Consider the following 25,378-nt stretch of genomic DNA (forward strand, 5'->3'; position numbering starts at 1 on the left):
ACACACACACACACACACACACACACACACACACACACACACACACAGATGTCTGGTGTCAATCCCAATACTACAGTTGAGAGAATTCTCTAACCAGGTACTGTGTAAAATGGCACAACTTTTAGGAGTTTGTAGAAAATACTGTGGGAGCCTCAAGTTCTGCTTGCCAAATGGAGGAAGGCAGAGTTGTTTGGAGTTGGTAACTGATGTCTGTCTGTATTACATCACAGAGGGCATACCTGATGCTTGACACATAATCATAGTGTAAAGATAAAATGCTAAATAGAATATTATATTTAATATATGCGCTGAGAATTATATTCAGTTTCTGAAAAAATTGTAATAATATTCTTAAAGGGCTCCAAAGAACTTGCATGAAAACATATTTTAAATCTAGTTTTTAAAGCCAATCATATTAATGACATTTTCTGAAATCTAAAATAAATGTGCCTTTTTACATTTAATTTTTCTATTGCCAAGGATTTTATAGACAAGATGTCAATGCCTCATGGCTAATATATGGCTGTGAGGGATGCACAGGCCAAAGGGTAACTTTGGTGTGCTTTTGCCTGTACCTTGAGGATTTATTGAAAACCCTGCCAGGAGTGGCTGAGCTGAATTTTCCATTCTTCCTTCCTACCTGGTGACACTTTTCACACATCTGTTGAATCTGATATTGCTCTTTTTTCAGCTCTTCCGTCATTTTTGCTTCCTCGAGACTTCTGTCATGCTCCTCCTTAAGCTGTAGCTCCTCTTGCCTTTTCTGGGGTAATATGACAGAGACAAATCAGGTCACATCTCTTAGACAGGAATCCCCACCCCACCCCCATCTGAGATAGGCCTGCCCCCCTCCCCCCCAGGCCCACTGAACTTCCTATCACAAGTATTAGCTAGCCAGTAGCTGCAAAACAATTCTATAACCTGCTGAGCTAAAGCCCCTCCTTATCCCTCAGAGTCCTCATACTTAAAGAGATATCTGGGACTAAGCAAGCCTCCTAACGTAGATGAGCCAAAAACTCTCCAGGCTAGCTCAGGACTCTGCCTTGGATTTCAAAGTGTTCTGATCAAACTGCACCCTCCCTAAGCAGGCCCAGTATACAAACACACCTTTTCTTTAGCTTTAGTTACATCTCTGTAATGGTAAAGCCAGTATGCCAGGTATTCTATTGGGTCATTGGGCCGAACTCTTGCCACCTCTGCCAGTGCCTGGGTCAGGCTGTTTCCAAAGCACTCCTTCAGGTAGGCAGAATCCATGTTCCAAACCTAGGAAACACCAAATCAGATACTCAGTTTTACAATGCAATCTAACTTTTAAAACAGATCCTTTCTAACAAGTTAAAATTTGTTCCAGGACAAATAAGAGTTATTTCTGGATCACATTTATGTTAGTTTTCTATTACTATGACAAAATACTTGAGATCAAGAAGTATTTTCATCATCAAGGGTTTGACTCTATGGTCATTTGGTACCAGCACTCTGGGCCTATAATGAGGCCAAACATTGTCAGAGAGAGTGTATGGTCACCAAGAGTGGCCCATTTTAGGAAGGAGATGGAAAGAAAAAAGGGGGAAAAGAGGGGGAACACACACTCCCATCCCCCACAGGAGGGGGAGAGAGAGAGTCCTCTCAAAAGTTGTGACTCCAATGACTTAACTTCATCCCACTAGCTTCCACCTCTTACAGACCCTGCCATTTCCCAGTATTGACACAGCCCCACAAACAAGCCTTCAGCATATGACGCTTTGGGGGAAATGTTTAAAATCTGAAGTATAATATTCTGCTCCTGGCTCCCAAAATTGAGTTGTTACTTCACAATAAAAATATATAGAGTCAGTATATCTTCAAGAGTCTCTGAATTATTTTGCGTTAACTTGTTTGTTTGTTTGTTTGTTTGTTTCTCTGTAGCCCTGACTGTCCTGGAACTCACTCTGTAGACCAGGCAGGCCTTGAACTCAGAGATCCACCTGCCTCTGTCTCCTGAGTGCTGGGATTAAAGGTGTGCGCTAAACACAGCTTTAAGTTTTGTTTTTGAGAAAGGTTTTGTAATGTGGCCCAAGCTGGCCTTTAACTTGCCATTCTCTTGCCTCAGTCTTTTAAGTGATAGGACTACAGGCATGTGCAACTGTGCTCAGCACTGAAGTCTTTAATAGTCCAGTCTTTAATAGTCCCAGACCTGCTCAAAAGTCCAAGTCCTAAGTCTCCTCTGAAACTCAGGGAAAACTCCAAACTATGAGCCTCTGTAGAAATGAAAAGAAGTGAGTAAGGGGGCACATGTCTGTAATCCTGGCCCTTGGGAAGCTAAGGCAAGAGAATCAAGAAATAGAGGCAGCAGAAAAGCTTCTCCCTGAAATGGGCAGTGGTTTATACAGGCTCATAGCTGGTCCAAGTGCTAAGAATAAGTATCTACTGAGTGTTCAACTCTAAATGGGACATCTGAATCAATTCCCATCCCAAGGTTCAAGGACTATCATAGAAGAGGGATGGAAAAAAAAAATGTAAGAGCTGGAGGGTGGAGATGAGTGATGTAAAATGCTGTCTACACTTTATAACATGGCTTGAACTTACTACAGATATAGCTACCTGCACAAGATCAAATCAATACAGTCAGTCAACATCTAAACAGGGAGCACTAGTTCGACTTAATGCTCTATTAATCAAACAGTGCAAGAGAGGAGAGGGTTGTGCTGGAGGAGCATGGGAAGAATGGGAAGGGGAATTTGGGCTGTATATGATCAAAATGCATTGATTAGATGTAAAATTGTCAATAAATAAATAATATTTTATTAAAAAAAGAATTTGAAGCCTGATTGAACAACATCGTGGGAAACTGCCACAAAACAAACAAAAACAAGTCAAAAGAGCAATACTTAATACTTATTTTTAAGAAACAATGGAGGTCAAGCCTGATGATGAAGAACTAAAATTCCAGTTACTTAGGAGCCTAGGGCAAGAGGGTCAAAAGTTCAAGGCCTTCCTGGGTGTCAGACCAAGTTCAAGTCCCTTGGCATCTTAGTAAGACTGTTTCAAAGTGAAACATTCTCCAGGGTATAAATCAGTGGTAGAACATTTGTCTAGCACACACAATGCCCTGGGTTTAGTTCTTAATACTACACAAAGAACAAGAGAAGGAGGAGGAAGGGGAAAAGGTAGAGACAGCTGCACAGAGGAAATTTCTAAAGGAGTAAACTAGAAAAAGGAGAAATAGGACTGTTAGGCCCACCAAGGGGTCTAATTATCAAAGAGGCTTGCTGTGAAGGAAACTCAGAGGCCGCAATCAATGCAATTAGCAAGAGGTTTTTATTTATACCAGCATGCTGCAGCTAACTCTACATTTAGGCTAGAGTCAGCTCTGACTCTCAGTAGCCTCCAGTTTTTAAAGGGGTAGATGAGGGGTCTGACATCATGGGAGCGGATATAGGGTCTATTGTGGGCACCAGGTCTGGTCAGCTAGATATCTGGGGTATGTCTGTTTTTTCTGATATGTGCAGATTCAGCTATTGTTAAAGGTGAGAAAAGGATTAGTACATTTTGTGGTCAGACTAGACTATTGTTAAAGGTGGGGAAAGCAATTTGCTCATCCTGTGGTATCTCTGAGAAACAGATGTTTCAGGTCATAACCACCTGGCTTCATTGGTTTTGGGCCTGCGGAAAGGCAGAGAGAACCTCAGGGCAGGGAGCAAACATAAGAACGAAGCTGCTCACCTCATGAAAGTAAGGAGAAAAAGAATAAGGGGTCACACTGCTGAAGTTCTCCTAGCGACACATCTTCCTCCAGAAGGTCCTACCCATTAACGATTCCAACAGCCTCTGACAATGCTGCATGTACAAACTGATGATATGACTGATCCACGTATGGTTGGCTTTGGCTTTTGGTTTTTGGAGACAGGGTTTCTCTGTGTTGCCTTGGCTGTCCTGCACTCAGTTTGTATTCTAGGCTGACCAAACTGGCCTCAAACTCCATAGTAGATCCTCTTACCTCTGCCTCCCTCAGAGCTGGGATTACAGGCATGCATCATCACATCCAGCAAGCAGTTTTTATTATAAATATGAGTTAGGCATAGTCAGAGGCATCTGGAAGAGTCTGGAACAGAGAGGTAGGGGAGAGACAGAAAGAAAGAGACTGATCATGGCTTACAGACTGGACCTGGCCAGGATAGAATCAGGAGCAGAGCAGGGGAGTGGGAGGACATTGTGGGGAAAAGCATAATGAAACTGCCGGTTATAAGAAGAATGAGTAGCTGGGGGGAGGGAGCCCATGATGGAGGGTGTTTAGGGTAGGAGAGAAAGCAAGGAAAGCTAGGATGCTAATGTGAACTTTGAAACAGGTTATTATACTGAGAAAGCCTGCTGGCCAGAATACACTTTGGTATGCTAAGAGGTACCACATTCTGCCAGTGATAAGGGAGATGACTTCTTGTGGTAGAGGAGAATTGGCTTTGGCTTCACAAGTTCCTGAGAAATGCTGGCTTTTATCTAACCACCAGAAATCCTCCGATAGTCCATGAGGAGACCATTTCTGGATATTTGGGCTGTCTTTTGGAGTTTGAGTAATTGGAGTTTCATTCAGCTCTAACACTACAGATTGGCAACCAAGCCTTTAGCATGTGGCTTTTGGTGGTCATTTAAGACCCAAATCATACCACTACCTTTCTTAGAAGGTAGAAGAATTTTCTTCTACCTTCTTAGAAGAATTAAGCAAATCACACTTGCCAACAGCTGTTATATTCAAGCAGGCTTCTTTCCTAAGGCTTTCAGCTGGACTGTGTCAGGCTGTGAGTCCCAGTGATCAGCAGTCTTGAGAGGGCCTGGCACATTATCAGTTAAGGGAGGTGAAGGATTTCAACTAACACACACATATGTACTCCTAAGCACAGAGAAAATAAGGTCCTGGAGAGAAACTCTGGGTACATAGCAGGCTGTGCCATTGTGAGGTTGGAAGCTAGTCTATGACATACACAACAGAGGCTCATTCACTTCACAGGGAGAGAGGGGAAGAAAATGATGGGCTTGTTAAGCCACTGCTGACATGCTATCTCACAGCATCACTTTAGATTTCCTAATAGGTATCAAGAGTGGCAGAAAACACAGCCTGACACAGAATGCCATATTAGGAATGGCAGTGAACCAGACAGAGCTACAGCAGCACAGACACCTGCATCAGACAGACCACACCTGGTCTGAATCTTGCATCTTACAGCTTGCGCTCTTCAGCAAGTTGTTTGGTGTGAGAGTCTTGATGTCTTTGGAAAACAGAAATAAAGTACGCACCTCTTGTACTAAAAAGGGAAAATTGGGCAACTAATCACACAAAAGGCACCCCATATGGCACATGGCAAGAATTTAATAAAATGAGCTATTATGGAACAAGATTTTGTGAGCAGATGTCCGTAGCACCTAGCCTCCATATTCCCATTTTTTTCAGCTTAAGGATGGATAAATAAACATATTGGTATACAAAGCATACACATTCTTCCCTTTATCACTATCAGAGTCTAGAAAATCAAACATTCTAGAAGCAGTGTGTACCATGAACATACTTGTATCTGTCAGTCTGTTTGTCTATCTCTGTATCTCTGTATCTCTGTATCTCTGTATCTCTGTATCTCTGTATCTATCTATCTATCTATCTATCTATCTATCTATCTATCTATCTATCTATCTATCTATCTATTGAGTCAGTCTTACTATGCATAGGCTAGCCTGCAACTTCCTAGGTAGCCCAGGGTGGTTTTGAACTTGTGCTTCTTCCCACCAAAGCCTTTCCAGTGATGGATGAGAGGTGTGCTCCACCAAACCCTGCTTCAAATGGGAATTAAATATTGTTCTTTACTTAAGGGATCAGAGATCCTTAACGAAAAGGTTGGTTCCAGGGGCAAAGAAAGTCTAAGAGACAATTTATTACACCCCAAAGTAAAAAGACTCTAACAAGTAAAATGTTTGTAGACATAGGAGTCATATTGAATGTTGTTTCAGTACTACAGTCTTTCTCCCAAAGGTGCCCATATTCTCAAACCTGGACCCTGTGAATGCGACTTTATATGATAAAAGGAACTTTGCAGTTGTGATTAAGAATCTTGAAATAGGGAGTGCATTATAAAGCAGACCATCTTAGTTACTCTTCTATTGATATGAAGAGATACTATGATTAAGACAACTTATAAAAGGAAGTGTTTAGAACTGTGAGCCCAGGACAGCCAAGACTATATAGAAGAAACCCTGTCTCGAAAAACAAAAATACCCAACAACAACAGAAACGAAAGCATTTAATTAGTAGCTCTACAGTTTCAGAGCGTGAGTCACGACCATCTTGGGGGCAAGGGACATGGCAGCAGGCAGGTGCTGGATTAGTAGCTAAGAGCTTACATCTTGGGCTGGAGAGATGGCTCAGACGTTAAGAACACTAAGGTTCTGAGTTCAATTCCCAGCAACACGTGGTGGCTCACAACCATCTGTAATGAGCTCTAGTACCCTCTTCTGGTTTATATGCATACATTCAGACAGAGTAGTATATAAATAATATATATAAATATATAAATATTTATATAAATATATAAATATATATATATTTAAAAAGGGCTTACATCTTTTCTGCAAGTCAGAGGCAGGACAGACAGACTGGGCCTGCTATGGCTTTTGAAGCCTCAAAACTACCCCCAGTGGCACACATATCCAACAAGGCCACATCCCCTAGTTCTTTCAAAATAGTTACAGCAAATGGGAACCAAGCATTCAAATATGTGAGCCTATGGAACCATTCTCACTAAAAGCACCATACAGGAGCAGCTGTAATTTCCAGGGTTGTCAGTAAGATCCACGGAGAAAGGCACAGTGACAAGACAAAGAAAGGAAAGAAGCAGCAGAATTCTCAAGATCATGCGTCAAAGACAGCTTCTAGAAGCCAGAAGACAAGGAAGAAGAACATCCAGAAGGGTTAGCCCTGTATATATACGCTGGTGTTTAAACCCAAAGTTTGGGGTAAGTGTGGAGGCTGGGGGCCTGGGGCAGGTCATCCTCTTTTTGTGCCAGTTTGCAGATAGAGATAGATAGGCTCCCTCCCCCACCCCCCGCCTGCTGCTCTATGTGGCCTGATTACTAGTTGTTGACAGGCTTGGTAAAATGCAACTTCCAACATCTCTGATTCAACGTATGTGTGTCTTGACAAAATCCCCAATGCAACCCCTATCCCCTGATCTATGCCTCTATACCTGCAGAACCCCAGCGCAGAATCAGTGACTACATTCCCAGGGCACCTCTCCATTCCTGGGCCATTGAGTGGCTGCCACACTGCTTAAACGTGACAAGTTCTATGAGGATACTCTCCCTGGTATCTGGCACACACCTAGCACTCAGTAAATATGTCTGAAGGCTCTAAGGCTGGGGGACTAAAGGAAAGGTTTCGTCGTCCCTTCTTACATTTATGGAAAACTCGACCACTGAGCAATGTCTTGCCACATTAGTTGGAAGAGAACATGGGAACATCCTGCCTCCAACCCCCAACACAGTGCACACATCACCGGTGCAAACGTCCTAGTTTGCTCTTTGTTACTGTGATAAACACCACGACGAAATGCAAATTGGGGGAGAAAAGGTTAGTGTCAGTCTATCATCAAGGGAAGCCAAGGTAGAGCTTGCAGCAGTAACCACCAGGAAAATGCTGCTTACTGGCTTGCTTCCCCGGACTGATTGGGCTACCTTTCTAACACAGATGGGCACTGCTCATTAGTGATCATATGCCCATAATTAGCAATCAAGAAAACGCCTCACAGATATGCCCGCAAGTCAGTCTGATGGAGGCAATTCATTATTTGAGATTCCCTCTTCTCGGGGTATATTTAGGTTTGTGTCATGGCGACAAAAAGTAAGCAAGAACAGAAAGGGGACAGTGCATACTAGAACCGGATGGAAGGTGTCTTTGGGCAACCTACTTGCTTGCGTTTGAGATGGCTCTGAAAAGTGTGGAGTTTTAAAATTACCAAGCCATCTAGACTGCAGTTTTGATGCCCTTGGATCAAAGGAGTCTCTTCTGACACTCATAGCCTTGCTGGTCCTCAGGGTTCCTATCTAAGGGTCCCTGCCCCTCTGTCTTTGGGTGCCTACCAGTTTCCATTGCTCTGTCCTGATGTTCCTCCAATGTGCTTCTACTCTTTTAATTCTAGTTCGCCCATCTATGTGCCCCCTCCCCTATAGTGTGTGTCCTCTCCCATCGCGCGCGAATTCCCCTTTAATTTCCTTTTACTTCCTCTGCAGCGGTAGGGGATGGAACCTTAGCTCTACCCTTGAGCGTGCACTCGTTGCCGGGCAACGGGACGCGACTCACTGGCAGGTGGCCAGAACGTGCATCAGTTGCTTGCACCAAGTAGGCTGGAGCGTTTTCCCTCGAAACGATCCTTTAGTGTTGTCTCTGAAGAAGCAGTTCTCAAAAAAAATCATACCTCAGGAGTCATGTAGGTCTCAACCCGAAGGCTGAGCGAGAGTTAATTCCGGGAGTAAGACGGTGGGCCTGGGTGACTCCTCCTCCTTCCTTTCTTTCTGCCCCTCCTCTTCCTTTTCCTCCTCCCCTCCTTTCCCAAGCTATAGCCACCGCCAGTAGGTTGGTGGCTGCCTGACTGAATTATATTTTCAGATAAAAGGGATTACTTTCTAGCACAAATATAGTATAAGACAATTATTCAGTGTTTCTCAGAAATCCAAATTGAACTGGGCCTGCTGTAGTTTTAAGTGCCGAATCCAGGTCCCCTCTACCCCAGGCCCTGGCAGAGAACTCCTTTCAGTGGCTCATAGCAGCTGCTCCAGGCTGGAGGCAGGCATTTCTGTGGGAATGGACTTTCTGCAGTGGAGCTGGACGCGTGCTGGTGTTTCTTGGGAAAGACATTTCTTAGGGCAGAAGAGATGGCTATTATTTCCTTCACATGGTCAGGAAATGGATATTACATTGATGACAGGGGGAACTCATGCAAACCCCTCTGAGACTGCTAAGCAGCTGCCAGAAGCCACAGACAGACAGATCCTGACCAACTTCAGAGGTTTCCCCTTGACCACCACTGTCCCTCTCCCAGGTCCCATGATTCTGAAGCAGCAGCAGGAGTATATTCCATGTTTTGTGTAACAGAACGTAAAACAACATTGAGATGTCTGTCTTATCTTTAGAGGATTTCCCCCTGAAGAAGCACAATGGAGACACAGCCCAGTCAGTTGCCATAATGTTTTTCGCTATGTGCTTAGGACACCAATGACAACTTGGTAGGAAATCAGCTCATCTGTGCCAGCGTTAGTCAGTTCTTGGGCTACACTTATGCGCACACACTTACATTCCTTTGGTGGCAGAATCAATTTCTACAATATCCTTCCCCTCCTATGAGTCACTAGGGAACCTATTTAGAGACCATCTCCATTTCTTTATATTGTCACCAGATTTCCTGGAACTGTACCTAATTGACCCTCTGCCTGGAGATTCAGATGGTATTCTAATCTAAGGTAATAACAGTGCTAATGCCATCTGTGTTCACATGCCATTTCATGGTTGTGTGTCTGCACCTTTGAGATAGGATTCAAGAACTGCAATGGTGAACATACTCTGATACGTCTAGACATTGCCAAATCACCCTCATCAATGCCAATTTTGCTCTCCCATCACCATTGCAGGCCAGGTTGGTGTCTACAAAGGCAAATGTGTCTGAAAGTTTATGCAAAATGTTAAGTGTGTTGGTCCAGAGGCAAGTCTTGAGACACTGGCACCCTGCTTCCTCTGGCTGCTGGCTGCCAGAGTTGTTCTTTCTCTTTTTCTTCTTCCTCTCTTGTCTTGTGAATTTCACTGCTTCATCAGCAAACTTGAGCTTAATTAAAATATCAACTTCCTCACAGATTTTTTTTTTTCTTTCCTGGCTTGACAGATCTGTTGTCTGCCCTTCAGAACATATTTTAGTTTTAATCTTGCATTTACTGATTTGTCATTAGTATTCATCTTCTCTACTCATCTCCATGCCATATGAAGTCATAGAGATATTCTGTAGGTACAAATGCAAATGCTCAGAAGGCAACCAACAGACACATCCATCACATATGTTTAATGAAAAAATATCAGCAGCCTTCCCACTGGGATATATGATCTCATCCTAGCTTCTGTGGGCAACCCCACAAAACTCATTGTGTTACAATTCTGAGCTTGGGTGGAATCATTTGTTTGGTCTGTTATTGTCCATATGCACATCCTATGTTGGGTAAATAGAAATAGTCAACCCAGAAAAAGCCAAGCAAGCAGCAGTCTTCATATTTAAAGAGACTGGGAAACCACTGGGAGTGGGCGTAAACTTGCTCACTTGTGGTTATGGAGAGACAGTGGTGTCCGGCCTGTGATCAGAGTACTCCCTGGGGACCTAGAGGAAGGAGCCTGTTTCTTAAATGCATGCACATACTCGCTGGCATGCAAGTGCACACACACAAACACACATACATCTCAGGCAGCATGACAAGGGCTGCATGAGCTATTTGAAGCAGGAGGAACCCCGTTGTACGAGCTGACAAAACTCTGAGAGCCAGAAATGTTCTTGGCCTTGAAGATGACAAGGTATGGAGGGAGGAAAGGTTCATCAAGATGGGAAAGTGCAGTGTGTGATATGTAGAATGGCATGATATTCGGTGGAGTAAGAGCCCAGGATATATGATGGCAGGGAGAAGCTTGAGGTTAGTTTAAAGGGAAATGTATGGGAAGATTATGAGCAACTTCATGCGATTTATTTGAATTTAAATTGGTATTCTCTAGTTTTGGCAATGTATACTTTAAAAGAAGAGATGGAGAGTCTGTGGTGTTTTATTGAAGTGCATAGGAGAAGCATCTTGGAGTCACTAGAGTTAAGGCCCTAAGGTGAAGAAGCGTGTACAAATCCTACACTCATCTGCCAGCCAGCTTCTCTTGGCCGTTCACGTAAGCAATTTGGCTCCCTGGCTGCCATGGCCTGGGAAGTTGTGGGCATTAACTGGCACTGGTATTACTTGGCACAATGCCACAAATAATGCTAGTGTCCAGTTCTGATTCTGGGACTAAACTTGAGAACCTTTGGAATGTAGAAGCTGTTTTAGCTATGACTACTGCAGAGTCCTCTTGGAGACCATTTGAAGTTTCCTGGGGCCAGCTTGCTTATGTCACCCCTAATGAGAAGCACTCAGGACCAGTGACAGGGTGGAATGTTTAGGTAGCCCCCTTAACTTTGCTATTTTGTTTTGTTTTTTTCAAGAGATGGTTTCTCTGTGTATCCCTGGATTTCCAGGCTTTTCTGTAGACCAGACTAGACTTGAACTCAGAGATCTGCCTGCCTCTGCCAAGACTTCTGGGATTAAAGGTGTGCGCCACCACTACCTGGCTTGACTTTATTCTTAACTGTGCCCAATCTGAACACTTTTGACTCTAATGAAAAGCTTTTGTAGATGGTTTTTGTTTAGGAGTTAGAAATGGAGTCACTATATCTTCACAAGTGCCTGGGGACATGCCTAACTCAAGGTCTCGCAGAAGTGGCAAGAGTTCGCCCAGTGGATCCAATCGAATTTTTAGCCTTGTGGATGTATAAGTATAAGGAAAATGTGACCATGGAAGAACAGGTAAATATGGATCACCCTTTAGGAAATTCGAAGAGCATGACAGTTGTTTTATCATGTCTATATTTTTATGTTCAATCTTGTTTTTCCATTACAAAAATGTATATTATATATAAACTTTGGACAATATGTAAAAGTAGAGAGGGAAGAAAACTGAAAGAAAGCTTCTGTTTTGATTTTAAATATCTTTTCTCTGTGTTGCCTTTCCTGACATATTTGTAGATTTGTTTTTCTTTTTTTCTTTTTCTTTGTATTTAGTGTATAATATCAATTCTGTGTTCTTTGTTCAGCTGAAACATAAAACTCCCCCAAATTTTTGGATAGTTTCCAAATGACTAGCCCACCATTTGTTTAACTCCCTTTCTAATGTTTGTTTTGTTATTTTTTTATTTTTATAATTTTTATTTTTTATATTAATTACAGGTTATTTACTTTGTATCCCAGCTGTAGCCCCCTCCCTCATTCCCTCCCAACCCCACTCATCTCCTCCTTGCTCCTCTCTAAGTCCCCTGATAGGGGAGGTCCTCCTCCCCTTCCATCTGGCCCTAGTTTATCAGGTCTCATCAGGGCTGCTCCTCATTCAGTGGGGGGAGGGAGAGGTCAAAGAGCCCACCATTGAGTTCATGTCAAAGACAGTCACTGTTCCCCTTGCTAGGGAAACCCACCTGTATGCTGAGCTGCCATGGGCTATGTCTGAGCAGGGGTTCTAGGTTATATCCATTCATGGTCCTTGTTTGGAGAATCAGTCCCAGAAAAGACCCCTGGGCCCAGATATATTTGGTTCTTGTGGTGCTCCCATCCTCTCCAGGTCTTACTAACTCCCCCTTCTTTCGTATGATTCCCTGAACTCCTTTCTAATGTTTGTAATTGAGATTCTTCTAAGATTGCATTTACAAACTGTTTGGTCTCTAATAAGTTGCGTGCTGTTGCTTTTTACCATTTGCTAGAGACAGAAAGAAATGATCGATTTGGAGCATGAGAGAGAATTAGCGATGATGGAGCAGGAAATGCTGGAGCGACTCAAAGCAGAGGAACTCTTGTTTCAGCAGGTGTGACAGGAGCCCAAATGTTACTAAGTGAACAGTGTCACCCTTGGTGCGGGTGCAACCCACATCCTGAAATACTGCCCAGCTCTGGTCATTTAGCTGTGGCTCTCTGGTATTCTCATCTTTCTTTGCTGAAAAGGCAGTAGCGTGAGGTAATAGGAGAACTGTGAGTGAGTTGTGGCAGAAGCCAAGGGGATAGTAGTCAAAGGCACTGCCGCTGAGCTGGTGCTCATTCAAAGCCCAGAGGATCTCTCTAGGAAGAGTGGATAGGGTGAAGTGCAACAGGTGAGGAGGGAGATAGTGGGTGAGCATAATGCTTTTCTGGGGCTTGTGAGGGGAAGGGCAGTGGGTTCTATTTTGAGTTAGGAACACATAGAGCACCATGAGTGACATTAGCAAATAGAAATAAAGATGGTCCAGAAACTTCTCTCCATGGTAATAAGAGGAAATGGGTTTGGAAAACAAGTGGATGAGCCCTTCTTTTTTTTATTTTATTAATTACACTTTATTCACTTTGTATCCCCCCATAAACCCCTCCCTCTTCCCCTCCAGGTCCCAACCTCCCTCCCCCTTCTTCACAAATGCCCCTCCCCAAGTCCACTGATGGGGAGGTCCCACTCTCCTTCTTTCTGATGTTAGTCTATCAGATCTCATTAGGAGTGGCTGCACTGTTGTCTTCTGTGGCCTGGTAAGGCTGCTCCCCCCTCAGGGGGAGGTGATCAAAGAGCAGGCCAATCAGATTATGTCAGAGGCAGTCCTTCTTCCCATTACTATGTAACCCACTTGGACACTAAACTGCCATGAGAGCCCTTCTTTTTTTGTAGCTCAGAAACAAATAACAGGTGGCCTAGGAATAGGTGGGTGTAACAGCTTGTGACATAAGTTCGAAGCAGACTCTGAGCTACTGTTCCTATCTTCTTTAGGAAATATAAGAATCAGGCATGCGCATACAGGAAGAGTGAAGTTGGGGACTTAAAAGTGACATATAAGCAGATGTGGTAGTTCCAGTAATGTCAGCATTAGAGAGGTGGAGGCAAGCGGAATGTTATGAGTTAGAGTCCAGCCTGGACTAGGTAAAACCTGTCTAAAAAAACAAGCAAAAAGGAGTGATAGAGCTAATGTCTAGCTATTGATCTGTCATAACTGCCCTATAATTTCAATACTTGCTACTCCTCAGCAGCAGCTGGCATTTCAGCTGGAGTTGGAAATGCAGGAAAAAGAGAAACAGAAGACAGAACTCCAGGCTGTGGAAGAACAACTAAATAAGGTAATCTGAAGTTTTTGTTATGTATCTGCTTGTTAGAAGCTTCTGGACTTTTCAGGCTGTCTCTTTCAGCCAAGCCAGCAGAAAGACTATAGGATGCAGAACCCATACCCCTGCTCCCTATCAGCTCTGCTACTTCAAGTCCCAGCCTTTCTGTCTGCTCTCTTGTTTCACAACAGTGGTTGCAGCACAGAACCATAGGCATCACACAGGGATGGGTATAGTCACGTGAGTGTCTTCATGAGCTACAAAGGTCTCGAGAGGGCCACTGTCAACAGTTTTGTGAGGAGACAGCTGTTGTTAAGGATGGCTGATTTGAAGGCATTCTGGTGGGTGAGATAACAGTATGTCACTTTCTTCATTATTTGCCAAGAAGTCATTCACATTTAAAAAAATCTGTTCTCATGTTGAGTTTTCAGGTCTCTTATGAAAATAAACAATTAAGTGAATTAGTTTTTGTAAAACCCATTTTATTGGTCATATGTACATAAAGTGAAATCTCTAGTTTAGCCAATAATTCCTGATATCCTAAAAATTTGTGCCACATTAGCCAGACTTCTGATTGAGTTTATTATGTCTACTCACTTCCCTACCCAACTGTAACTCTTATTACTGGACCCATAATTAAAACTGAAATCAGAAGCAACTTTTACCAAATGTATTTGGTACCTTTATTAATGGATTAGATGATTAAAAATCTCATTTGAAACGTTTTGTTTGGGACAGGGTTTCTCTGTGTAGTCCTGGCTGTTCTGGAACTTGCTCTGTAGACCAGGCTGGCCTCCTACTCCGAGACCCTGCCTTGGCCTTCTGAGTGCTGGGATTAAAAACATGTGCTGGTGGACATTTCTTTAAAAACACATAGGGTGGTGAATTGAATAAAACAGAGGAGATGCTGAACATCTAGACGCTGAACCTTAGCTTGTGCAACAGGGTCATTTTCTAGGTATGCGCATTAGCTCACAAACATACTAACACACCAGAGGGTCACACTTTTATCTACAGGTGTCAGGCCTGTGTAACAAGAGTCACCACAACACAGCATTAGTATTTCGTGTCCACATAGGCTTAATGTCACTCATCTCAAGCTTGGAAAGTATCCCTGTCTCACTCACTACTCAGAGTAGTTTTTGTGCGCCTTGCTCTGGCCCTACAGACACACAGTGTAAACTGTCAATGTAGTGAAGAATCCTGAGTTGAAGAAGGGCTAGACTCTGGGGTGTTTGCCTCAGTCCCTTGGGAGTCAAGAGCTCACAGGAATGTTTCCCCTGCTCTCTGATGTTTTATTTTGGCCTCCCTCCTGGTGCTCTGGTGTGTGACAAAAGATTAAGAACCTGGATCTTATTGGGTGCCGGAGAGTCATGTGTTGAAGCTCCCACCATTGCAGAGGAATGTATTTATTTTCTGGTTCAGTTAAAAGAACAGGGGAGAAAATTATTATCAAATAGTCATTCTTATGGTTGAGGTTGATGCTCTTATAAGCATCTAAACATCTTAGGTCTACAGTGTGGATGCAGGATAATAACTTCCTAGAAAAGCCTGGTATAATGGCCCACACCTTTGATCCCAGGAGGCAGAGGCAGAGGGATCTCTGCAAGTTCTAGTACAGCCAGCACTACATAGAGAAATCCTGCCTCAAAAACAAAACAAAACAAACATAAATAAAAGAACTTATTAGAAAAAATAGAATTATCTTTGCAAAATAGTACCACATATATCTCTATAATTAGGGTGGCCATATGTATAGTCACAAATGAGTAATCTTCCAACTGCCAAAATGCCTCATCCCAGTATGAGTCATGTGACTTTGCTGCAAGGTGATAGTAATGAAATGATGGATGCCATAGTAGGTTGGCTTGATTAGAAGAAAAGTTTCTCATTCAGAAGTGGCCTTCCATGTTGGGCAAACATTTCCACTGTAGAGTGTAAGTGTTGCTAAGGACCTAAGAAGACCACTTGGACATTGGACAGTAGCTTGGACAAGGTTAATCAATTTAAAACTATGCACTACTTCTTCCTGTATATGAAACTAAACTTCATGCACTGTTTAAAAATCTCTTATTCTAGACAGGTACAGTAGCTGCTGTCTGTAATCCCAGCACTCTAGGAGGCAGAGGCAGGTGGATCTCTGTGAGTTTGAGGCCAGCCTAGTCTACAAAGTGAGTCAAGGACAGCCATGGCTACACAGAGAAACCCTGTCTTGAAAATAAAAATCTTAATTTAATATTGTTGCTTTTCATACTTGCTAAAACTTTTGCTTCAATTTTAATGTTTCATCCCATTTTTAAAATTCATAGTATTTTTATTAAGTCTTAAAAAATTATCCAATGTATCTTTTTTAATCATTTTTCTTATTTTTGGGATTATAACGTAATTACATTATTTCTCTATACCCATTTCTCCAACCAAATCCTCCCCCATACCTTTCTTTGTATCTTTCAAATTCATTGGCTCTTTTTTCATTAATTGTTGTTATGTGCATATGTGTATGTATACATATTCCATGTGCACCTTGTTTTGTCTGTATAATGTAGATATTGTATATTTTTTCAGGGCTGATCATTTGGCATTGGATAACCCATTAGTGTGTTTTTCCCTAGGGAAAGTCATAGCATTCCTTAGTTGCTGTGGTTCTTTGTGTAGGGTTAAGGTCTCATGGGCTGTTCCATGTCCACTTTGGTAAGTCTATTGTTGTCCTTGTTCAGTTCATGTTTATGTAGTTTATGCTAGTGAGACTTAATGAGACATAGTCTCATAGTAAACTCCCTGATGTTCTGGTTCTTACAATCCTACCACCCACTCTTCCACGTCCCCAAAGACTTAGGAGCAGGAGTTATTTTGTAGATGTATTCACTGGAACTGTGTTCCACAACTCGGCTTTTTAATTTAATGAGGTTTTATTTTAATTTAATTTTAATGTAATCTAAATTTAACTTAATGCAGTTTTCTGTAATAGTCTCTGTCAGTTGCAAAGAAAAGTTTCCTTAATGAGTTTCTTTAAGATGAGGACTACGTTTATCTATGGGTACAAGGACAAATATTTAGAGTGCAGTTAGGAATTATGTTGGTTTAGTAAAGTGGTGATTGTAGGTTCTCTTTTAAGATCCACAGATTCACTCAGCCTGGGCAGGTAGCTAGCCTTTAAGGGCCAAGCAGGATGCCCTCTTGTTGATTAGATCTTAAGTTCAATTAGAGAGATCTTAGTTACCACTAAAGTTTGTGTACCACTATTGCCCCTTTAAGATTATTATGCCATGCTGGTCATTGTGGTTCATAGGACTGTTGGTGACTTCTTTCCTTGGGAAGCTTTCATGGTACCTTCTGGTATCATAAAATCTGCTCCTCAGGGTAAGAGGCACTGATGTTCGTTTTAGCTCAGGACTGTGTGTCCGAAAAGCATGGTATCTTCAACAATTGAGATTTACCTTCCACCTCTGGTCAGCTCATTTTTTGAAAGAATTTTATTTGTTATAAACAGTTATCTCCCTAGTATATAGTAATAAATTAATCTGTGATCCATTGTTTTGTGTGCACTGTGTTCTTTCCAATCCTTGGAAAGTGACATTACTTTTGCTGCTAAACTGATCATAGAACTTTATAAGAACAAGACAAAACAAAACCCAACAACTTTAAAACCAAACATGGCATAGAAATGAGCGATATTCAGTGCTTTCTTAGCTTTGTCTAGGAGATGATGAGCAATGAAAGCAGTGCTAGGGGTAAAGAGTCCATGCAGTCATTGGTGAGGAAGAGCTACAGTGTTTTATGTGAAATGAATATGTATCTTAGAATAGAATCCTTATTTTTGGAATCAGTGGCTAAAGTTTTAATAAGGGTACTGTTAATACTGCTGGTCCAGGATGGGCAAGGTGACATACACATGTGATCACAGTGCCTGAGGCTGGAAAGTTGTGATTCCAGGAATGCCTGAAGCTATATAGTGAGAGAGACCCAGTCTTAACAAAGCAAAAGCAAAACCAAAAACCTTACAAAAGTGACAGTTCAAATGGATATTCTAGTGATAAGTCACAGGTGTGTGGTGCTTTGAAACAAATCTCAGAGTGAATAAAATTGCAACATTCAGTATATACTGGTATATTTTAAGGCTACAATGTCCTGTTATATTGTTCATAAAATTACTTACAAATTAATGTATTTTGGAATTCCAAATAGATTTAAAAATAGTTTTTAGTGCTTCTTACTAGATTCGCTTACTGTTAACAGGCATTGGCAGATTCTACTAACTAACACTGTTGAGTCTGAGTGCTCAATTCAGAAATTTTATTTTAAAATTCAAAGAAAAGGAACATGTTAATTTTGAAGACATGTAAAAGTAGAAACTGAATTTTGTGACTGTAGGAATCAACGATGGACAACGCCAAAACCCTAGCAGAAATCAGTGATCGGTATGGCGCACCTAACTTGAGCAGAGTGGAAGAGCTTGATGAGCCAATGCTATCTGATGTAAGTATCAGGATGTGTCATCCCAGAACAGATTATTTTTCATGTTGATAAAGTCTAGTATATATGAGATTGATAGTAGTTTGCAAATAATAGCAGTTTTCCTCCATGCAAAGAAGACCACAAGTGCAAGTGCTAACTAAATTCTTCTGTCTTTTTAACCTTTATTGTGTGTTCGTGGATGTTTTACCTGCACGTATGTCTGTGCCATACACATGCCATGCCAGTGAAGGCCAGCAGAGGGTGCCAGATCCCCTGAGACTGGAGAAGGTTATGAGGTGCCATATAAATGCCATAAAGGGATTCAAATCCAGGTCCTCTAGACCAGCCAGTGCTCTTAACTGCTGAGCCACTTCCCCAGCCCAATTAACCAAATTCTTAACTGGTGCTCTACCTGTCACTAGCATATCCCTGTCTATTTACATGTATAGCTTTATTTCCGTCTATGCTTCTATCTATATCTAATTATCTGTGTTTGTATATTTTACAGTTAGGTCTTTAAAACATCAAACCCTCTTAGAAATACACATGTAAAATAATTTTGTGAAGTACACAATCAAATTTGAAAGGGAAAGATCCATTTTGGCTCTCGGGAGCAAACTCTGTAAACACATAAATAATTTAATATGAATACGTGTTTTTATAGTATGTAAACGCATATGTTTATTTATCAAGCATATTGTGATGTCGGTGTTAGGCATTGTCGAATGCAGAATGCAATGGGGAATAAGGCAGTTTTCACTTGGTGGAGTTTCCTGTCTTGAGGAGAAACACAATCAGAAGAGCATTTGGAGCTCATCATGAGAATCATTCGAAAATCTACAGTCCATACCAATGTGGTTTCTGACTGAAACAAAGGCGATGAATAACTGAGTCAGATCTGTATGGGCACTGCCCCTCCAGGAGGGCATTGTGGTGGCTAATCTTGGTTGTCAACTTAACATACCTGGAATTGAATTTGAATTGTCTCCAACGGATTAGCCCTTGGGTGTGTCTGTGGAGGCATTTTCTTGAGAGCCCAGACTGCTATGGGCTTGGAAATAGGGGAAGTGAGGGGGTGAACCAGTAAGTGATGCTGGCCTGGTGTGGTCCTCCGTGGCATTTGCTTCATTTCTTGCCCAGCTTCCTCCAGTGATGAATTGTGACCTGGGAGTGGAAGCCAGATACTCACCTCTCACCATGTTGCCTTGGCTGTAGTGTTTGTCACAGCAACAGGAAGAAAGCAAACTAGAACAGGCATATCTTGTTACTTCCGTCTCTGGGCACTAGGAGATTGCGACATGGAGAGTGGAGGAAGCTTAGGGAGGACAGTTCTGGAAGGAAGTCAGGGACTCTTGCTCAATGGTGGGCAAAAGGGATTCCGAGGAAGAATTCCAGGTAGAAAACACAAGAAGGGTGAAGACCCAGGTAGGAGCGAGCAGAGTGATACACGCATCAGGAGACACCAGGGGCCAGACCATGAAAAGTCTTGTAATTCCTGCACAGGGTCTCAGATATTTTCCTGCAAGCAGGAGCATTCCATGTTGTCAGAGCCACACTTTAGAAAGAGTATGTGGCTAGAGTGGAGGAGATGAATGGGGAAAAAAGAGCTAAGGGAGGGAGTAAGGTGTGGAGTATGTAGTGTGAGAAAGGCCTGCAAGTTGGGGTCAGGGACCCACTGGGAATAGCAACATTTAATAGTGGCTATTGGAAGTAGAAGAAAAGATGAACTAAGTATTTTCCAGAGCTATTCAGAAAGCAGAGCTAGAAGGATTCTGTGATAGACAGAAGGAGCTACAACCAATAAACAATTCTTTCCTTTTAAGCCCATGGGCCATTGGGAAGGGATTATAAGAGATCAAGCAAGGGCATGTGGAACTAGACAGAGCCAGAGGCCATCAAATAGCCCAGTTTCCCAGCTAGGCTTCACAGAGCTGGGAGAGTGGCAAGAGTTAAAGGCAGGGTGTGGAAAAGGCAGAGCACATGGGGGTTGTGCATGTCTGCTTAGGAGCAGAGGGGGCTATTGGGATGATATAAGGATTTTTACCTGGTGGAGAGTTAGAGTGGAGCAGACGATGAAAATGGAGATTACTCGGGGTAGTTACAGTCATCTGCATGCAAGATGACCAAGGTGCACAGGTATGACCAGACTGGACTTGAGTTTTGCTCAAGAAATGGGGGAGAGGGAGCCGAGAATGAAACCTAGAGCCCCTGAGCTGTGCGAAGTATTATTGGATGAGTTGATGAAAATGAGGAAAGGAAGTAGATTGTTTGTTTGTTTGTTTGTTTTTTAAGCAGGGAAGCTTTATTTGTGGAGCTGTTGAATTTCAGGTGATGATGAGATATGCACATGACCAAGACCTACTTATGTATTGAATAGTTCTGGGAGGGAAAGGAGGGCCATGCAGAAGATGTAAATGCTATCACCAAGTGCAAGTGTGTTAAATGAGGTAGGAAACGGAGCACAGCATTGAGAGGAGAGTGAATGTCTGAAGGAAGGCCCGAGGTCTAGCTAGGAAGGAACCACTAGGAATTCCAATAAGAGGTGCCAGGGCTGGAGCTCACAATTAGTGGGGCAGGGTTTCTGTTCCCAGTAGGAGGTGGCTTCAGAAAGGGAGTGCCTCTCAGAAAGGCCCGGTTAAGACTTCATTTGGGAACATCATTTATAATTATATACTGTACTTGGGTACTCTTCAAAATCACCTGAAACTCCAAAAACTTCTGCTATTTGGATTACCTAAACATTGTTTAAGCTTGATTTTTTTTTTTTTTTTTGCTTTGTGTTTTTTCATTGTAGTAAAATGTATTTATTTTGTATTTTGCTTTTAGGTTGCATTAAACATTGATCAAGATCTATAGGAGCAACCAATTGAAAAGAAATATTTCTACTGGTTTCAAACTTCAAATCACAAGGGCCCTAATATCTATTTTTCTTTTTCCAAATTTGAATTCTACCTCTCCCTGACCCACTAACTTTATAAATGGGTTTCAAGTGTATCCTTAAAATATAGTTTAGATTTCTCAATACAACTGGTTACTTGTGATACATTGGGGAACTATGACAGAATGAGCCAAAAGAATGTACATTTCTACAAAGAACAAGGTTGCTTGGAAGGAAAGTTCTAGAAAAGAAACTACTACTATGCAAAGGATAGAGGTCTTGAGAGTTTCTACAAGCTTCAGATATGGCCTCTTCTTTGGGACTGAACTACAAAGCATTTTCCAGATTGCTAGCAGGTGGAACCTCATAGGAACACTTACTCAAACTTCCATGATGTAGCCAGGATTTGAAGGGATTTTCCTCATTGCTCTGTTGGTGGGTGTTCTCGAGCTTGGTTCTACCATCCCCACTCAAGAACAGGTGTGGGGTTTCCTTTTCTTTACTCTCTGTGCAGTTGGGTATTCAGGTCCTGTCTGTCTTCTCAGGGTTTGTGAAAGTAGGTTTCTTGCAGTGAGTGTTCACACAGAGTCAGTGGAATGGGAAACAGTCTTGGAGACCCTGAAGCACACACAAATAACACCTCATAAATAATGTAACATATGTATTAAATAAAAATACTTCAGGGCTTGTAAGAGAGCTCAGCAAGTAAAAGCACCTGCCGTCAAGCCTGACTATCTGATTTTGATTTCCTAGATTCACATTGTGGAAGATTCCTGCAAGTTGTCCTTTGATGTTCACATGCACACAAAATGTTTGTGCCTACACACATGTGCACACACAAATCACAAAATACACACTAATAGATGTAATTTCCCCTTTTATTGAGAATAGATTTTTTTCTCATACACTATATCCTGATTACAGTTTCCTCTCCCTCTACTTCTTCCAGTTCCTTCTCATCACCTTGTGCCATCAGAATCTAGTCCCTTTCTGTCTCTCATTACAAAAGAACAGACTTCTAAGAGAAAAACAACAAAGCATGACAAAATAAAATATATTAAGATACAACAAAACCCATGATATCAAAGTTGGACAAGTCAAACCAACAGAAGGAAAAGAGCCCAAGAGAAGGCACAAGAGTAAGAGACCTACTCATTCAAACACTTGGGAATCCCATAAAAATACTGGAAGCTATAACATATACTCAGAGGACCTAATGCCGACCTATGCAGGGCCTGTGCTTGCTACTTCAGTCTCTATGAGTTCATATGAGCTTTGTTCAGTTGATTTAGAGTGTCTTGTTTTCTGGTGTCCTCCATCCCCTCTGGCTCTTACACTCTTTATGCTTCCTGTTCATGGGATTCCCTGAGGTCAGAGGAGTCTCTTTCTCTTTGTATAATGTCTGTCTGTGGGTCTCTGTATTTGTTCCCATCTGATGTAGGAGGATGCCTCTCTGATGATGGCTGAATAAGGCATTGGTCTATGAGTATAGCAGAATATCATTAGGAGTAATTTTATCACTATACTTTTTTTTTCTTTAAGACCAGTAGTATTTGGTTTTTATCTTATGTCTTTGTTCTATCTAGTCTCTGGTTCTTGGTTACATTTCATGGAGTGGGCCTTCAGTTAAATCAGCTGTTGGCTAGTTACTCCCACTAGCTTTGTGCCACCTTTATCTTAGAATATTTTGCAGGCAGTATAACATTGTAGATCAGTAGTTTTGTGGCTCAGTTGGTTTTTAAGTTTCTTTCTTGGTAACCAACAGAGTACCTTTCCATACAAAAGACACTAGAACTTAGGGGTGGAGGCTCTAAGCTGTTGAGACCAACTTGATCTCTCCATGTTCAGTAAGTTGTGTGGGTATTGTCTTCAGCAATGGTGCCTTACTGTCAGTTTGTGGAGAGCAGTTTGTCTTGGCAGTCTAGGTTATTTAGGGATTTCCATTAGATCCGTTTGGTCAGCATCTCACTTGGCTGTCACCCAGTCCTGGAAGTTTTATTTAGTGACAAGAGATGGACAGTTGAGACTCTGTCTCCCTCATTACTTAGAGACTTCATCAGGATCACCTTCATATATTTTAGAAAGTTTCCACTGCACCAGGTTTCCATACTGTCTCTCAAATGGAGAGATGCCAATTTTAGTTGTGTGTCTCTCTATTTTCTCCATTTCCAGTCCACCCATAAATCTTTTCTATTCCCTGCCCCTTCCCCCCCAGTCAAGAGATCCATTTGTCATCTCCCCGACCACCACAACCTCTCCACGTCTATGGATTGTAGCTTGATTATCATTTACTTTACAGCTAATATTCATATATAAGTGACTATATATATTTATTGTCTGGATCTGGGTTATCTCATTTAGAATTTTTTTCTAGTTATATTCATTTGCCTACAAATTCATTTTTTAAAATAGTTGAGTAATATTCTACTGTGTAAATATATCACATTTTCTTTATCCATTCTTCTGTTGAGAGACATCTAGGCTGCTTCCAGTTTCTGGTTATTCTGGATAGAGTAGCAGTGAAGATGGTTGAGTCTTCTTTGGGTATGGGTCCAAGAGTGGTATAAATAAATCTTGAGGTACATGGATTCCTGTCATTTTGAGAAACTGTCACACTGATGTCCATAATGGCTGTATAAGTTTGTTCTCCAATCAGCCATGGAGGAGCACTCCCCTTATTCCACATCCAGTATCAGGTGTAAGATGAAATTTCAAAGTAGTTATGATTTGTATTTCCCTGATGGCTAAGGATGTTAAACATTTCTTTAAGAGTTTTTCAACCATTTGAGTTTCTTCTATTGATAATTCTCTGTTTAGATCTGTAACTCAGTTTTAATTGGGTTATATAGTTTTGGATATCTGGTTTAAGTTCTTTATGTATTTTGGATGTTAGCCCTCTAACAGATGTGGAGTTGGTAAAAATCTTTTCCCACTTTGTAGGCTGCCACTTTGTCCAAATGACATTTTCCTTTGCCTTATGGAAGCTTTTCAGTTTCATGAGATTTAATTTTTTTAAAATTTTTATTTTTTTAATATTAGTTACAGTTTGCTAACTTTGTATCCCTGCTGTATCCCGCTTCCTCTTTCCTTCCCAATCCCACCTTCCCTTCCTCATCTCCTCCCTGCCCTTTTCCAAATCCACTGAGAGGGGAGAACCTTCTCCCCTTTCATCTGATACTGGTTTATCAGGTATCTTCAGGACTGGCTGCAAAGTCCTCCTCTGTGGCCTAACAGGGCTGTTCCTCCCTTGAGGAGGAGCCCACCATTGAGTTCATGTCAGAAACAGTCCCTGTTCCCCTTATTAGGGTTCCATTTGGGTACTGAGCTACAAAGGGCTACATCTGAGCAGAGGTTCTAGGTTGTATCCATATATGGTCCTTGTTTGGAGAAACAATCTCATAAAAGACCCCTGTGCCCAGATAAATTTGGTCCTTGTGGAACTCCTATCCTCTTCAGGTCATATTAACTCCTCCCCCGCCCCTTTTTATGATTTCCTGCACTCTGCCGAAGGTTTGGTTATAAGTCTTAATATCTGCTTTGACACACTGGTAGGTAGAGTCTTTCAGAGGCCCTCTGTGGTAGGCTCCTGTCCTGTTATTTGTTTGCTCCTACATCCAATGTCCATCCCATTTATCTTTCTAAGTGAGGATTGATTATCGTACCCTGGGTCCCATGAGGTTTAATTTATTAATTGTTGATTGCCAACACCCACACCAGTGTCGCCATAGTAGCATAAGCTACAAGGTGGGGGATATGCTTTCTCCCGAAATTCGCCCCCTGGAAGGTCCCTGGCAAACTCATCCCACTTGGAAAAGAGACGTGTTCTGAGATTTCTACGCTTCTTCAGTTGTGGCTCTGGGGCTGGAATAATGAATTCTTTGATCTTTCTCTGTGACTCCTGAAACAGCACAACTAATTTTATAAAGAAATTTATCATTAGTAGATTGTTAAAGGCTTTAATAAAAATAATAAGTTTAAGAAAGGTAATGAATTAGATTTAGTATTAATAGGCATTAAGAATAGTAAAAAAATAATAGGCTCCTTCTTAAGAAATAATAGCATGAGAGGTGCAGCTGGTGGGAGTTTCCCCTCCAGTGCCTTGTTCCTAGGGAAGATTATATAAATCTTAAGCAGGACATACGGGAGGATGGTTAACAA

At 41.8% G+C, this 25,378-nt stretch overlaps 2 protein-coding genes across 5 annotated transcripts in view; one reads left to right on the plus strand and one right to left on the minus strand.

Annotated features, from left to right (window-relative positions):
• The window catches only part of Dydc2 (DPY30 domain containing 2), a 13,998-nt gene extending 5,494 nt beyond the window's left edge, over nucleotides 1-8,504 (minus strand). Inside the window, exons 1-3 of one of the 3 annotated variants that reach the window (XM_055597842.1) lie at nucleotides 8,318-8,392; nucleotides 1,108-1,263; nucleotides 641-763 (exon numbers count right to left, since the gene is read on the minus strand). In XM_055597842.1, the coding sequence (XP_055453817.1) occupies nucleotides 641-763; nucleotides 1,108-1,254 (270 nt within the window). In that variant the 5' untranslated portion in view covers nucleotides 1,255-1,263; nucleotides 8,318-8,392. Of the gene's footprint in view, nucleotides 1-640; nucleotides 764-1,107; nucleotides 1,264-3,976; nucleotides 4,022-8,317; nucleotides 8,393-8,432 lie in introns of those variants that run through there. The other 2 variants (XM_055597840.1, XM_055597841.1) reach the window with 2 other exon arrangements.
• A 2,941-nt stretch (nucleotides 8,505-11,445) lies between these two features.
• Nucleotides 11,446-21,198, plus strand: Dydc1 (DPY30 domain containing 1). Of its 2 annotated transcripts, XM_055597858.1 has the most exons (6): nucleotides 11,446-11,592; nucleotides 12,537-12,638; nucleotides 13,813-13,902; nucleotides 17,588-17,641; nucleotides 18,259-18,363; nucleotides 21,169-21,198. In XM_055597858.1, the coding sequence occupies exons 1-6, from the start codon at nucleotides 11,446-11,448 to the stop codon at nucleotides 21,196-21,198; spliced, it is 528 nt and encodes a 175-aa protein (XP_055453833.1). The 2 variants fall into 2 exon arrangements, with proteins under 2 accessions (XP_055453833.1, XP_055453834.1); XM_055597859.1 differs by lacking the exon at nucleotides 18,259-18,363.
• The last annotated feature ends 4,180 nt before the right edge of the window (nucleotides 21,199-25,378 follow it).

This window comes from Psammomys obesus, unplaced genomic scaffold, assembly GCF_907164565.1.
Source record: "Psammomys obesus unplaced genomic scaffold, mPsaObe1.curated_primary_1811, whole genome shotgun sequence".
Classification (NCBI taxonomy): domain Eukaryota; kingdom Metazoa; phylum Chordata; class Mammalia; order Rodentia; family Muridae; genus Psammomys; species Psammomys obesus.

Coding starts and splice junctions, on each gene's coding strand:
- Dydc1 (XM_055597858.1), top strand. CDS start 11,446: ATGGAGTCACTATATCTTCACAAGTGCCTGGGGACATGCCTAACTCAA. Junction 11,593..12,536: donor ATGTGACCATGGAAGAACAG/GTAAATATGGAT, acceptor ACCATTTGCTAG/AGACAGAAAGAAATGATCGA. Junction 18,364..21,168: donor ATGAGCCAATGCTATCTGAT/GTAAGTATCAGG, acceptor TTTTGCTTTTAG/GTTGCATTAAACATTGATCA.